At 42.4% G+C, this 14,854-nt stretch overlaps 1 protein-coding gene across 5 annotated transcripts in view; it reads right to left on the minus strand.

The window, feature by feature from the left end:
• Bend7 (BEN domain containing 7) overlaps nt 1–13,437 on the minus strand; it is a 79,361-nt gene extending 65,924 nt beyond the window's left edge. For 4 of the 5 annotated variants that reach the window (XM_026410270.2, XM_026410266.2, XM_026410265.2 and 1 more), the window contains exons 1-2: nt 12,987–13,437; nt 10,715–10,798 (exon numbers count right to left, since the gene is read on the minus strand). In XM_026410270.2, coding sequence (XP_026266055.1) covers nt 10,715–10,798; nt 12,987–13,047 — 145 coding nt within the window. In that variant the 5' untranslated portion in view covers nt 13,048–13,437. The remainder of the gene's footprint in view (nt 1–10,714; nt 10,799–12,986) is intronic. The other variant, XM_077802718.1, reaches the window with a different exon arrangement.
• Between the last annotated feature and the right edge of the window lie 1,417 nt (nt 13,438–14,854).

The following is a 14,854-nucleotide window of genomic DNA, read 5'->3' on the forward strand; positions in this document are numbered from 1 at the left end:
TATCAGTTCAACTTTATATCATCCATAAACATCTCTGTTTTGGACACCTCATCCAAACAAATGCTCACAGAATACTCTATGTAGCATTCGATTTTATGAAACCATAAAAGTTCCTTGCTCTTAATTACAGAGACAAATGTCTCATCACACATTTGGTTAGCAGATAGCATAATTAGTTTTCTCCATTAACCTTTCAGATATAAAATTTGATTTCCAAGTAAAAAACATTGTAAAACCCTTGGAACTCAAATCACACAGTATATTTGTACATGTTTGAAAAATGTAATACTAAGAGAATGATTTTATAGATTCTTATTTACAAGGGTACTGTGTGTCTAGAATACTGAAAGAAAATCCATCTAAACTTTATAATGATTTTAAGATATATTATAAAATATACATGTAATAAGCTGCCCTTTGTATAGAAAGGAGGCACAGCAACATGACCATCAATGGAATGTGCCCTTGATCTCTTCTAGTCATGGCCTTGCAGCTGAACTGGATCATTATAGCCTCTCACTCATGAGAGAGACAAGGAATAGACTAGACAACAAAGGAAGAGTTTTCAGTTGATGGCAATGGAACACAGCTATATGCCACATGAAGTTTTCAGCAATTGCAGACCACATATGCAAGGTGGACCCATAAGAGATTACTGAATAGCAACATCATAAAAGTTAGTTTTGCAAATATACCCTTTGTGGTTCACACATGCAAAAATCACCTAATGACACACGGCTCAGAACATATCCACATTAGTGTTATGTAACTAGTTTTTTCTGTCCAAAGTTAAATTCCATAAGATGACTGATCCCACAACCATGGCCTACTAAGGACTATGTGCTATAGCTCATACATGTAGGGGGCATTTTGATTGTCATATCTAGATGGGGAGCCACTGACATTTATGTATATTTATGCTGCCAACATTGTAAGAGTAGGTAGGATGAAGACCTCATGCACTACTGCATGGGACAGTCCTGCAAAAGAAAACTCAATTAAATACACTGTCATACTTAGATTAGATAATAACTGGTGGGAAATTATGTCTTAACATGCCATTTTCTCATTTATTTAAAAATTGTTACTAAGAGTCTACTTCATGCCAAGTAATGAATACTAAGAATATTTACATTTAAACATTTAGACACAGTAATTTTGTTCTGAAAGAACTCAAGCTGGGCCTGGATAGATAAATAAAGGCAGACCATGCATACACATAGTAGAGGTCACTCTAGGCCAAGAGACCAGCAGTGGATATGCCAAGGCCACAGCATTGCAATGTTCCAGGGGTGACTTTGTATGGTGCAATGTGAGTCTACAAGGTGCTGGTGGGTGGAGGCCAGTCTACACACAGGGGAATGGTACTACATCCTATTTCAGAGGTAGAGACTAAAGGGGGGGGGCTCTTATTAACTTAGTAAAATAGGAAATCTACACAGTGAAAAGTAACACTTCATTGTTAATGTTGATATATTTCACTTCTGATATATAGGGTGCAGTTAGCAACTAAGAAAGATGTATGAATTTCCACCACTGAGGCAGGGTGAGAATTTAGAGGTAAAAGCTGAATAATAAAGTTTCCAATTGGTTGATTGCACTTTTTATTAAATTTAAAATCAGTTTCCTCTTTCATTCATCCAGTATTTATTGATGTTTGTTATGTGACTAGCATAGTGTTGGGCAGTAGGAACACAGAGATAATCTCCTTAGAGAGTTTACTATCTAATGGGGGATGTATGTAAGTAAACTAATAATGCCTTTGCTTTGAAAGGGACAGGTACAGATTACTGCAGAAGGGGAGGAGGAATCTGCTCGCTACCTGGTGGAGGCACATCAACTTGGAATCTCAAGGGAGGAGAGAGAGCTAGGCAAAGAGGGAGGATGGGGTGGCAAGTGTGGACTTCCAAGTACATCCATGAAGTCACTGAGGGGAGAAAGCACATGGCCTGAAACATGAGGAAGCAGGGTCACTGGAAGAATGCAAAGTGGTCTCCTATGGCTCAGCCTGGAAGGTGAGAAGGAGCGGGTCAGGAAAAGACTGGAAGAATCAGACAGATGGCAGCCCATGCACGGCCTTAGCTGTCTTGCTAACGATCTCAGGTCTTCACCTGAAAGCATTAGATGATGAAGAATTTCAGGCAAAAGAGTAACCCAAGTTGTGTGTGAAACTGGAAGGAGCCTAAAGGCGTCCCCTAGATCAACTGTTATATGTTTGGGCTTCTGCAGTCTCTAGGCCAGCTCTGCCTGCTACTGCCAATATATCCCTTCTCAGGTTGTGTCCCCTCCAATAATCTGTTAACTTACAAGGAAAACAGCCTTACTGTGTCAATGTTCTAGGTTTATTTTTAACTTTGAAATGCAAAACACACTGTTCCAAAATCTTTATTTTCTCTTATAGATGGCTATATTATTTTCTTCCAAAATAAAATCATATTCCCAAGGGAACCAAAAAAGGCTAAACTGTCAATACATCTCCTTGGATTCTGCCCTTCACGGATGATTTTTTTTTTTTTTTGATGACTTGGTCATGATCAGTGTAAGAAAAATAAAATATCACAACACATCACACTTTTCATTTATGGGTAGTTGCTAAACCACACCAAGCCTTCCTGAGAAACAAAGAGACAAATTTTCCTCCACACAAATGCTGCCACTTCCTTGGTGAACTGATGCAGGATGGATGTCAGCCCTATTCACCCCTTGCTGGGCACCTGTGGGTAGGTACAATTTGAGCAGCTGTATTCAGGGCCCTGTTCTCTCAGAAATGTGACAGCTTTGCTGACATTGTTTAATTCATGGTCTTATTTTCTTAAATTAAGATTGAAAAACTTGTCTCTTGTAGACTCTTAGAAATAGACAATGTCAACATCCACTTTCAGTGCAATCTTAGGCACCTCTAACATTGTACCAGTATCATAGCCCAGTAAAAATGAATAGAACACATGTAATTTTTTCATGTGTATTGGTCTTCATATGTGAGTTTCTGTCCTTTTTGATCTTTTCTAGATTTGTAAAAAATTTTAAATTGTATATCATAAATCATTATCAGAAATCCCAAATTTTTACTCTAATATATTACAAAAGCTTCTTCAAGTTCTGAGACATATTTTAGTCTGACTCACCAAATCTCTCTAAAGTCTCAGTATGGTAGTACATTTTAAGATGAATCTTCAAAGACTAATATGACAGCATCCAATATAGCCACATATTTAAGTGACAAATATTTAAACATCTATCAGCTGAGTAGCATTATAAACACAGAACTGTGCTAGGTACTCCTGGATATGAAGACCCAAAAAAGAATCCAGGCCACACTTGCCCTCTAGGATCTGACGATCTGCATTAGGAGAAACAAGACACGGTGCAAATAAACAACCAGGATTCAATGTGGCAATGGTTAAGTTGGGGTTGAAGGAGGATATGCAGGAGTGAGACGGAACACAATAAAGTCAGGCAGAAAAGTAAGTAAATATTAGACTGCATGTGGTAAGTACCAGGAAAGAGTGATGTTATTATTCAGTACTGAAGTGTACATCTAGTTTGGAAGGAGACGGAGACGAAGATGGAGATAAAAAAAAAAAAAAGAATATAGTGGTTTCTAGTTTGAAAAAGTCTTTTCCTGTATAGGATTTTCTATGTGCTTAGAAAAATCTGATGGACAACATAATTATTCTACTACAGAATATAAAGATAACCCTTCAAGAGTTTTGTCCAAGTTGTTATTAACTTATAACCTGAGATCAAACCAAGTTTTCTGACTCTCAATCTGATTTTTCTCTACTGTGCTATAAATTTATCTAGACTTTAGAATCAAGTCTGCATCCCTTCACTGAGCATTCAGTAGCCATAGTCTGACCTTACCTGAGTCTCCCTGTCTCCAACTTCCAGAGAACCTTCTACCCTCTACCAACCGGCTCCCCAGTAAGCAGAACTTGTCCAAGTAAAAGGGTATTTTGTAATATACTAAAGTAGCATAGAATTTGGGATTTCTGATGTTAATTTGTGAGACATACTTGAAATATTTTATAAATCTCAAATATGAAAGGCAACATAAGCCATGGGCCTGGCACATGCCTACAATCAAAGCTAGTCAGGAGGCCAAGGCAGAAGGATCAAAAGTTTGAGGCTAGCCTGGGCAAGTTAATGAGACCCTGTCTCAAAATTTAAAAAAAATTATAAAGGGGGACTGGGGATGTATCTCAGTTGCAGGGTGAGCCTGGCCTCAATCCCCAGTGCCATAAAACAAAAACAAAAACAAAAGAAAGTAACACAGCATACATGGAAAACCCTATGCAGTCTCATTCTGTACTCTGCTGTGTCACTGGTACAGCATTACAGAGGTTCTTTTAACTGCTACATCCTCAGCCCTATTTTGTATTTTATTTAGAGGCAGGGTCTCACTGAGTTGCTTAGTGCTTCACTTTTTGTTGAGGCTGGCTTTGAACTCATGATCCTCCTGCATCAGCCTCCCAAACTACTAGGATTATAAGCATGCACCACAGTGCCCGGCTTACAGAGGTTCTTAAGATAACACTGACCCATCTGAAAACAGATGCTGATGATGTCTAATTTTCGGAGTCCACATGAAACAAGTTTTCAACCGAAATTTAGGCTTTATTTATAAAGAAGGCTTACAGCCTAGTTAATGCTGGTTGCACTTTAAACACTATCAAAAGAGATAAGATTTTGGAATCTGTAAATGTGATAAGACATGATAGGAGAGTGGAGACTACATGGAGAAGGCCCTGGTGAGCAGGCAGAGATGAGAACAGAAGGGGCTCTGGGAGGGATTGATGTAGAACACAGCACAAGCACAATTCTTTCAGTGAGGTAAAGAGGGAGATAAAAAAGGAAATATAAGCTAGAAATAGCAATCAGAAAAGGAGGAGAACAGGACTACACTTCCTCTGAGACAGCACAGCAAAGAGTAAAAGAATGTGGCCAGATGATGTCTCAATCCAGATTCCTGTCTACTAGCTCTAAAACCTCAGGCAAATTAACATTTCTACAGATTCATTTTTTTCTCATCTTAAAAATGGAAATAATAAGGGCCGTGGTCATAGTACAATGGTAGAGTGCTTGGTTAGCATGTGTGAGACACTGGTTTCAGCACCACATTTAAATAAATAAAATACAGGCTCACTAACTAAAGAAAAAATATTTTTAAATGGAAATAATAATACCTTCTCAGAACTGTCGTGGCTAAATGGTAGGTATGGGAAGCATCCTGCACACAAACCCTACTCCCTTTCTTCCTTATGGGTCCTGGGTTTTCCTAGGAGGAAGCTTCTGTCTACCACTTTTGTCTGATCCAAGGCATCCCCTTTCACCTGGGCAAGTCCTGCCTTCTGGGGAGCAGGGTGGTTGAGGGGAGGAGGTTCCCTGGAAGTTGAATGCAGGGAGACTCAGGTAGGGTCAGACTGTGGCTACTGAATGCCCAGCAATTCTAGAGTCCATCAGAAGGCAACTAAAACCTTCTTGAGTAAAGTGAGCCGGTGGGGGCAGAATGGGAGAGATGAGGCGGAATTTGAGGCAGTTCTGACATGGTAGGAAGCTTTGGAACTAAATATCAAGAGACCTGATTTTAAGTATGGTCAATTACTAAGTACTGTGTGGCCTTGGGCAAATCACTTTCATTTCTGACCTTAGAATCACATTTGCAAAACATGAGCTAGATAACAAAACCCACCTCCTGGTATAGCTGCAGTAGTGCCCACATGATAAATGAAAGTACTGAGGTGAGCCAAATTACAAATGCCTCCCAAACTTTGGGCAACAAGTAATAGATAGAGAGTTATAAAATCCACATCCATGTCTTCCAAAATCTATCTATATTCACACATATTTAAAGAAGCCATTGGTGCTTAAGTTTTCTAAGATACTCTCTAAACTTTGCTGGTGTTTGCAGTTGTTTTTGAAGCCATTTTTTGGACATATAATAAGACATTTTTGGTACTGTATGCAACCTTGGAAACCATCAAGATTGGGGGTTTTTAAATAGTGACTCAGGGCACCCTAACAAGCTACAGGGGCCTGCAGAGGAATGTGGGATGTATGTAAGTCTCAGTCCATCTTTCCTTCCGTCCTTCCTTCCTCTTCTTCTTTATTGGTGGTGACAGACCTTGAATCTAGGACCTCACACATGCTGGGCAAGCACTCTACCACTGAGGCACATCCTCAACCTTCTTCAGCCCTTCCTGGAACAGCTGTTCCCCTTGCATCCAGTGTATATGCTGGGGGTTGCACATGGGAGAGCACTGAACAAAGTGTGTCACATGGTCAAGGACATGATTTTAGAGAGAAAGATTTATGGCTTTGCTACTAAGCAACTTAGGGAACTCAAATTTTTCATCTATCAAAGATAATGACAATATCTTTCTCAGGACAACTAATGGAATGACATTTACAAAGTTCTTAGCACGCAGTAAACTATTGATAAATGACACTGACCTTGGCCACATTCCTAACCCTAAGAGACATTCCTAGTTTTTTGTCCCTTTCAGTCCACCATGGAAAAGGGGGAGAACTGACATGAAAAAGGAGAGGGACATAGGACACATCAGGACATGTTGATGAGGATGGAGCTCCTGAGAAGAGGAACAGAGGTGAAACACTCTGGCTTCCAAAGGATGGGATTTCAAGGGTTCTTCCTTTTTCCTTCTCTTGGCCCCCCTTGACCCTTCACTTTATCCAAGGTTGGGTCCTACCTGTGTACTCCTGCCACAGATGAGGCAGCATGCCTCTTGGGAGGAGAGTTCCAGCTCTAGTCCTTTGAGGTCAGACAAGAACTGAGGTGGGCTGCAGGCCACCAGACCCTAGGTGAAGAGTGCCCATGTTCCACAGATGGCTGTTCCTCATTCTCCAGGGATACACATTACCTGCCATTAAGGGCAAACTTCATAACTTGTAAAGGTGAGTAGGAATTTTCTGAGTGAGTCCTCTTTGGGGAGATTCTGAGGACCCTAGTGGAGCAGCCATCAACAAGAAAGCGACTGAAAAGAGATTTAAAAATTCAGAGATCTCAACCCTGCTCAATTGGCATGGATACCACACCATGTGCTTCATCCACTGAAAGCTGTATAACTGAATTGAATATTAAAAAGAACAACTAGAACAGACTTGGCATATATGTAATTGGAGCTCAATAAATATTTGTTGAATGAATAAATAAATAAATGATATTTGAATACCTGAAAAATGAAACATTTCAAATGTATGCAATATAATAGTAAATCCAAACTAAAATCCAACATACAAAATAGACTTCATTTAACATTTTTATTATTGTTATGAATAATAAATTAATTGCCTAATTAAAATACTTTTAAGAAGTGTCCACTTACCAGCTAAAGTATCCTCAATGATCTGTAAATTTGCCTGCCTCAACATGGTAGAGGGGAAATTTGGATAGGAGGCCTGAATTTACTCTAGATTCTGCTACTTATGAACAAATCACTTCACTCTAAGCGTCAGTTTCTATTATTATGGGAATAATAATAATAACTACCCTGACTACCTCAAGGGTAAACTATAAAAATCCTAAGAGGTAACAGATAAGAAAGTGCTTTCTAAACTATAAGGTAAAACACTTACCATCTAATTAGAATGATGCTTATCATTCTGTCTTGGCTCATATCACTTTTCCCACCAGGAATCTTCTGCTTATCCAAATCTTTCCCATAGTTCAAGGTCTAGTCTGCACAGTCCCTTCCAACTCTGCTTTGCTCCTTGCCCCAATCATTCACAATAGTCATTTAATTACTATTCACCCAGAGAGGTGGTATGGGGGATGTTCAAAGCTCAGGCAGACCTGCATTGGGACCCTACCCTGTAGCAATCCTGTACAGAGATCTCTGTCAGGCTACCTTAATGTTTCTAAGCTTTATCTACAAGATAGGGACGACGATGATGATGATGACTGCTACAGATTTGCTGTGAGAAGTAATTCACTTAAAGTACTCAACTCAAAGCCTTGTGCACCCAGCTCAAATTGCAGCTGTTGTAGCTGCTACATATTGCTCGCTGCTTCCTGAATTTGTCCTGCCTGCCCCTGTCAACTGTATTTTAGCCATTGAGAGCAGGGTCCTATTCTATCCATTTTGACCCCATTCCCATTCCACAAAAACACAGTTGAATTGGTGAAATGAACTGTTTTCCCCCAAACAGTACTAAAATCTTTACTGTAGTTCCCTCAAGCCAGCTTGAGAAAGTCAATGTCCATGGGGGTAAAGTTACCTCTTCTGACCCTATTATCAAATTAAAAATATGTGAGTAATTCCCAAAGCACTTAAGCCATTCACACTCTTGAGCTACCTGACATGTTGAATGCACTACCTTAGTTCACAGTCTAAAAATGTTCCGGAGAAATAGATTTGATGTGGGAACCTCTGCTAAATTCTGGAGCACTCTCTTTTTCCCTGGGACATGAACTTTAATCTTACAGACACTGACTGTCAAAGATAACACATACATTTGAAAGCAGAAAGTCCTATATGACATCATGGAGGCCATGTGTTGGCACTTTCCTACAGATGAAACAGTTCTGGAATTTTGGTCTCTAGCTCTATCATAAGTAATATTATGAGTAGACTTTCAATTTACAAGACAAACCTGATTTAAATCTATTTTGAGGAGAGTATCTACAAACTAACATGCTGTCAATGACAAAATTTCTAATTTCAGATGTTATCAGTGACTATTTCCAACTGCTGAAAAATTCATGTTTGTATAATCACTTCCACTCTTTTTCAAAATTTGTCCTGAAGATCTCAAATTTTCTTTGGGAACCATATGTTGACTTTCCCCAGAAAAGCAAAAGATTGAGAAATAACGTACAGCACACTCCTGGGCTGCTGAATCTTTTGTCCCTTGATGTCAAAGGCCCTCTTGACCAACCACTTTGAAAGTCCATCCCCAGTCTGTTATTTATTGGCATTCTCATACTTCCTCAACTCAAACTAGGAAAAAGGAAAGCAGCAATGTCTGCCACCTTCAATTCACATTTTACTGAATCCTGAGCACTCTGAATCCTGAGAAATCCTCCTATTCTTCAATCTTCCCTCTTTTGTGTTCTCAACTCACTCCAGCAACCAAACTACTTTCAAGCACACAGCAGAAAGGGGGTTATAGGGAGACCTTCACTGAAGAATTAAATCAAGGACATGAAGTTCTATTTATATTATAAATGTAAATTTTCTACTAGAAGACACATTTTTTTTAATTTCAAAAACTAAATCCAGTGGAACTTAAATATAGAATTCAACTGACCACATAAGGGAACGGAAAAGTGTACAATCCAAGACTCTCTCTTTTTGGGCCATAGCGGTTCATTTGAAAGCCTTTTGGGTTTTAATTCTCTCAACAGTCAACAGGTGCTATGAGCAGTGCTGGCCTCAAAGGAAAGATCCATGAACCTTCAATGATGGTTCATGTAAGAAATACTGATGTTTCTCTCCTATTTCACCTAAATATCTATTTGCCTCTTCTAAGCCCTTTGCAACATACTCTTCCTCTCCCTCAAAGTAAAACAGAGATCCTGATGAGAGCACACCCTACCCTCCAGCTGTCATGATGTTTCAATTTAAGGGACTATCACACTGGTCTGAGCAGGGATCCTGCCACCTGAAGAACCCAGCCATAAGGCAATTCTGGCCCTTGCTCTCCATCAGTCTTGCCCTGACTTTCTCTCAGGTTTGCTTCCTGGATGTGCAGCACCTAGCTTACACCTTATTACTTAGGGTTATAGAATGTTCCAGATGGGCAAAATTGAAGCCAAATGCCACCATTCACAGTCTATTCTGACTTTATGGGCACTTTACTCTTAGGGGAAAAAAAAAAGTCATTTTTGGTTCACCGTCTGCAAGTAACAAACTGCATATCCACAGTCCTTTGTGTACAGTATTTGTACCAAAACTACACATGAATGAAGTGGTGACACTTTTGGCTACATACTCATAGTAGAGCAACAACACTCACTGGATGGTCTCAGAGACTCTGCCTTTGCTCTGCTTATCCCTGAGTTTAGCCAGGAACTAGGATGTTAGGAGAAAGGCAGAGCCATTCTCCTTGACCAGAAACGTTCCTAAGAAAGGAATACAAAGCTAGGAAAATGAGGAGATATTCACTGATAACTAGCACTGTCAAGAGGTGGTTAGGCAGACAATCACACTTTCATTTTCCTTACGCTTTTTGACTGTAGATTTAATTTAATTTTGTCATGGCAGGATTAGCAACCAGGCCACAGAGGTGAAGGGACATTATAATAAGACAGCACATTAATCCTCTATCCCACCCAGGGCAGAAGCAAAACCAAACAAATAGCAGCTTCCTGGAAATTGAATTTCTGTTATCCAGATGTCAAAGATGTAATACCCCAATTACACAAACTATTGCCAGTGAAGCATGCCAGCGAATATGCAATGTAAATGGGGTGAGCACAGAGCGACAAAATTGCATGGTCAGCATCTGGCTCTGTGAGTGAGTGATAATTAGCACTGTGTGTAGACACTAATAAACATTTATGTCTGAAATTACAACTTTTAGCAATGTTAATAAGGGATATATTGGCAATCCGTAAAATAAAAGGTCTTGAAAAGAATGTCATACATTAAGCAATGGCAGACATTTCCCGTTCTCGCACAATCTCTTTTTCCCCCCTAATTGCAAATGGCTATACTGTTTTACTAAGAAATTAATTGACATAGGAACCTACCTAAAAAAATGGGTTGTGTCTCTTTGGCCTCCCCATTAACATCGTTGCTGAATTCTGAGATCTTATATACCTCATGGTGATAATCTGGTGTGAGAAAACAATAAAAAATTAGAATTATATTGACCTCAAGATAGGAATAAGCAATGAAGTCTAGACTCTCATTCTCTATGACACAATTTATAAACATGTATTTGAGAACTCACTAATCAAAGAATTTGTAGTAAATATAATCCCTAAAACTTTATTTACTCTGAAGTCCACAAAGTTGATAGATTATTTTGACTTTAGAAAAGAGCTAGGCTAGGTTACATTGTCTTCATGGTAAATTCTGTGCACAGATGTCAATTATTAGGTTTCTTTTCTTTTGAGACAACAAGTATATTTATAAGGAAAAGAAAAATCTTGCCAAATCATAGGCCAGGGGAGGTTTCCAAATTTAACTCCACAACCCATTTTTATGAGCATATCAACAGTATGCTTTAGTTACCTGGCATTCTCAGTTTACCCAGAAAATCTCAGCCTTCAAACTGCTTAGATGCAAGCACACATGAAAAATAGTAATTTGTTGCTTCAAGTACAGTATAATTTGAAAGGAAGTAAGATTTTCATCTTTCACACAAGTGGATCTTTCTTATTCAGCTATGGCACCTTATTTAACGTGCAATTGCTTATTTTCTAAAAAATGCACCTGCAAAGAGAAGACTCAGACCAATGATTAAAAAAAAAAAAGGAAAACTTGCTATGTCAATTAAAATCTAAAACATAATATTTTATAAGCTTCTCTCTTTAGAGGCTACTGTTCTCTGGCAATCTTCTGCTTCTTACAAAACAGTATCACCTACAAATAATACAAGAGGTTTTTCTTAACATCTATTTCTCTTTTTTTAGCTTTAGATGTCACAGGACAATGTCCATAAGGCTACTCTCACTTTTAAAATAAAGTGGTATGCTCCCTGAGGTCATAAATAAGAAAGCAGCCTACATTCCTGAATGAATGAAAAAGCACCAACAGGGCAGTTACAGTGAGAGACTTTAAAGTACAAATAACTGAGTAATCAACACTCCTATGGAAAAAAAAATTACAAAGAAAGAGAGAAGAGCCACACATTTTGCATACATAAACTATTACAGGCCTCTTTCATATAACAGTGCTCAAACTAAATTAGGGGAAACAGATGTGCAGATCTTCAAAATGTCTATGATTAAACCATTCACAGACTAACCAAAAGCAGGCTTTATTGAGTCCACATCGCAGTTAGTTTAGATTAGTTGGGAAAACTTGATAACTTACAATTGCCCTCCAATTTCCATCAGTTTATAAGTGACTTCTGCAGGTTGTCGAAACAACTGTGTGGCTCTTTACTCCGATGCCAAGGTTAGATAAAACAACCCAGGAAAAGTGGACAGGTTCTGTGGCTTGGCTTTCACCTCAAGTTGATTCAAAGGTATTTAAACAGGGTGGGTCTAAACTGAATATTAGGACTTATGACATTACAATGAAAAAAAAAAAAGCCACCTGCCTCCAATTTAAAGTGACACAATGCGATTTCACATGTTTTCACCTCTGCTCTTATCTTTAGTTCTCATCATTTTTTAAAGAGTCAAATCAAAAAGACAGACTCTAACAAGTAACTGGGCACAGACAAGACTGGATTCAACTTTCCTCTTCCCTGACAAAATGAAAGCCCCGAGTGTGGCATACACCTGTTCAATGGTCAGGAATTGGCTGGGTTTTATTTTATTTTAACGAGACTCATCTCACGGGCATGTGATCTAGTCTAAAACACCTTTCCAATCTAAATCATCCAGCTAGAAAAGATGTTAGATGGCAACATTCTGCTTGGAGCTTGGACACCTCATGAGCTTCTTTCTCCTTAAGAACGACGATCATCTTTTACCCCCTTCTCTTTGGGGAAAAAGCAAAACAAAACACAAACAGCAAATCCCTGGTCGGCGGGTCCGCGCTTGGCCTGAGCAGTCGCGGCCGCCCCAGCCCGGCCCCGCGGCACCCCCCGGGAGAGCTCGGGCCCCCGGTGTCATTGTTTGCTAATTTCCTGACCTGCCCTCCGATTTGTTTACGTTAAATAACACCCAACCTTTCCCTGCACAACTTTGCCCAGCGCGAGCAGGAGCGGCCGCGGGCCCCCGGCTCCGGCGGGGAAGGGGGTACAGCGGGCGCGCCCCCGGCGTGGACCCCGCGGGCGGCCGGGCGCGCGGGGCCGAGTGCGCGGTGTGCGGCGCTTCCTCCCGCCGCCAGCGGCCGGCCGCTTACCTCGGCTCACCAGTTTGAAGCTCTGGGATTTCCTGCTTCTTTTCCTCTCGGAGAACTCCATAGTGCGGGAAAGGCGGCAGCGGGGCTGAGGAGGCGGCGGAGGCTGAGGCGGCGGCGGAGGCTGAGGCGGCGGCGCGGGCTCGTGTCACCGCCGCGGAGCCGCCGGGACCAAGGTCCGCGTCTCGAATCGGCGGGGGGAGGCCGAGGGACGGGAGGAACCACCGCGAGCCCGCTCGGGGGCTCCAGGCACGGGGCGGGCGGCGCGGGTTCCCGGGAGAAGTTGCCCCCGCGCGGCGCCGCCTCCCGGTGCCCTAGGCGCCCCCCCAGCGGCTCTCACGCCTGCTCGCGGTTTCCAAACGCCGCCCGCCGCAGCCCAACTTTCCGTTGGGAGCGGGCCGAGCCGGGGTGCGGCGGCGAGAGGGCGCGGTGGCGGGGGTCGGAGCAGCCGGGCGCTTGCCGCGGCCCGCCTGGGCTCAGCCTGCGGACGCGGCGGCGGCGGCCGCGGGGACTCGGCGGGCGGGCGAGCCGAGAGAGGGCGGCGGCGGGTGCGGAGCCGGCCGGGGCGCTGACCGCCCCCGCGGGAGGAGGGGCGCCGGCGGAGGGGGCGGTGCCGCCGGGACCCCGGGGCCACCTGCTGGCGGAGCCCGGCCGTCGCCATCCCCGGGGACCGCCGCCACCGGCCTGGCCGCGCGGCGCCCCAAGGAGGCGCGGAGGCCGCGGCGCAGCGCCCTGGCCAGGGCCCGCCGGCCTGTCCCCAAGACGCGGGGCTGTTTGGGGGGTCTCGGCTCACAGAGCCCGCTTGCTGGCCGCCCTCCGCCGCTCCCTCGCGCCGAGCTTGTGCTTGCAAACGGTGCTGGGGGTCGTGGACCCTCAGTGGCCAGCCCACTCCTTGGCCTTTCACAAAAGGGCCAGACTCACCGATTTTAGGCAAGTTTTAGCGGGTGGGGGGAACTTACCCATCTGCGCTCTGCAAGGAAACTAAAAGAGATTTTAGAATTTATTGGTGGGAAAAATATAGAAAAGAGTAAGCTTCAATTCTAAATTTACCACGATCCTGGGGACTGTAGGAAGCTCCCGAGTTATAGACTAGGAAGAGCACTTGCAGTGTGGGCTTGGAGAGGGTGGAAGGGTGAGGGGTGCTTGATGGCTGTGTGCACTCTTAAGAGGAGCAATGGTCAGGGCAGGTGCAGGGGCTCTGCCACTTGATGTAAAATGCCAAGATAATCGACATAAACAGAAAGCCGTTTTATTAATTTTGCGTAATATTCTCTGGGGAGCGAAGAGCGCACTACAGGCACCATTTCTTTTTCACAACATCTTTAAAGCGGGAATAGAAAAGAATTTTACACCACCTGGGAATGGCAGTACAGCAACATGATCTAACATGCTTCAAAGAGTACTGCCGCCAAACTGATCATTTCTAGACCGAAATACAAAGAGTAAAGAGTTGGGCTGCTCCTTCAGCACAGTGGCAAATTCAGATGGCCTCAAAGGGAAGAGAGAAAAAGAGGGACAAGATTTGTTAATAAACATGATGAATCTCACTGAAGATCTCACCCAAAGAGGAGACAGCCACTCAAGAACTACTCTTATTCAACAGGGACATAGAAATAGACAACTGCTGCGGAAGAAAGAAGTTGGAAGCAACTAGCAGAGACACATACCGGAAAGCAAAACCAAAACACAGAATAAGCTACAAACCAAGTGGTGGCAGCAGCATAGTTGCACATCCTGAGGTCTCTGGTGGCATGCAGCAGATGGGGAGGCTGGTTGTACCTGGCCTGGAGGTGAGAGAGAGAACATTTCATTCAGTTCAGTAAAGCAAATCCTTAAACAAGAGTATCTTTTATAGACACTCCTATTAGAAG

Source organism: Urocitellus parryii, chromosome 9 (genome assembly GCF_045843805.1).
Source record: "Urocitellus parryii isolate mUroPar1 chromosome 9, mUroPar1.hap1, whole genome shotgun sequence".
NCBI lineage: Eukaryota > Metazoa > Chordata > Mammalia > Rodentia > Sciuridae > Urocitellus > Urocitellus parryii.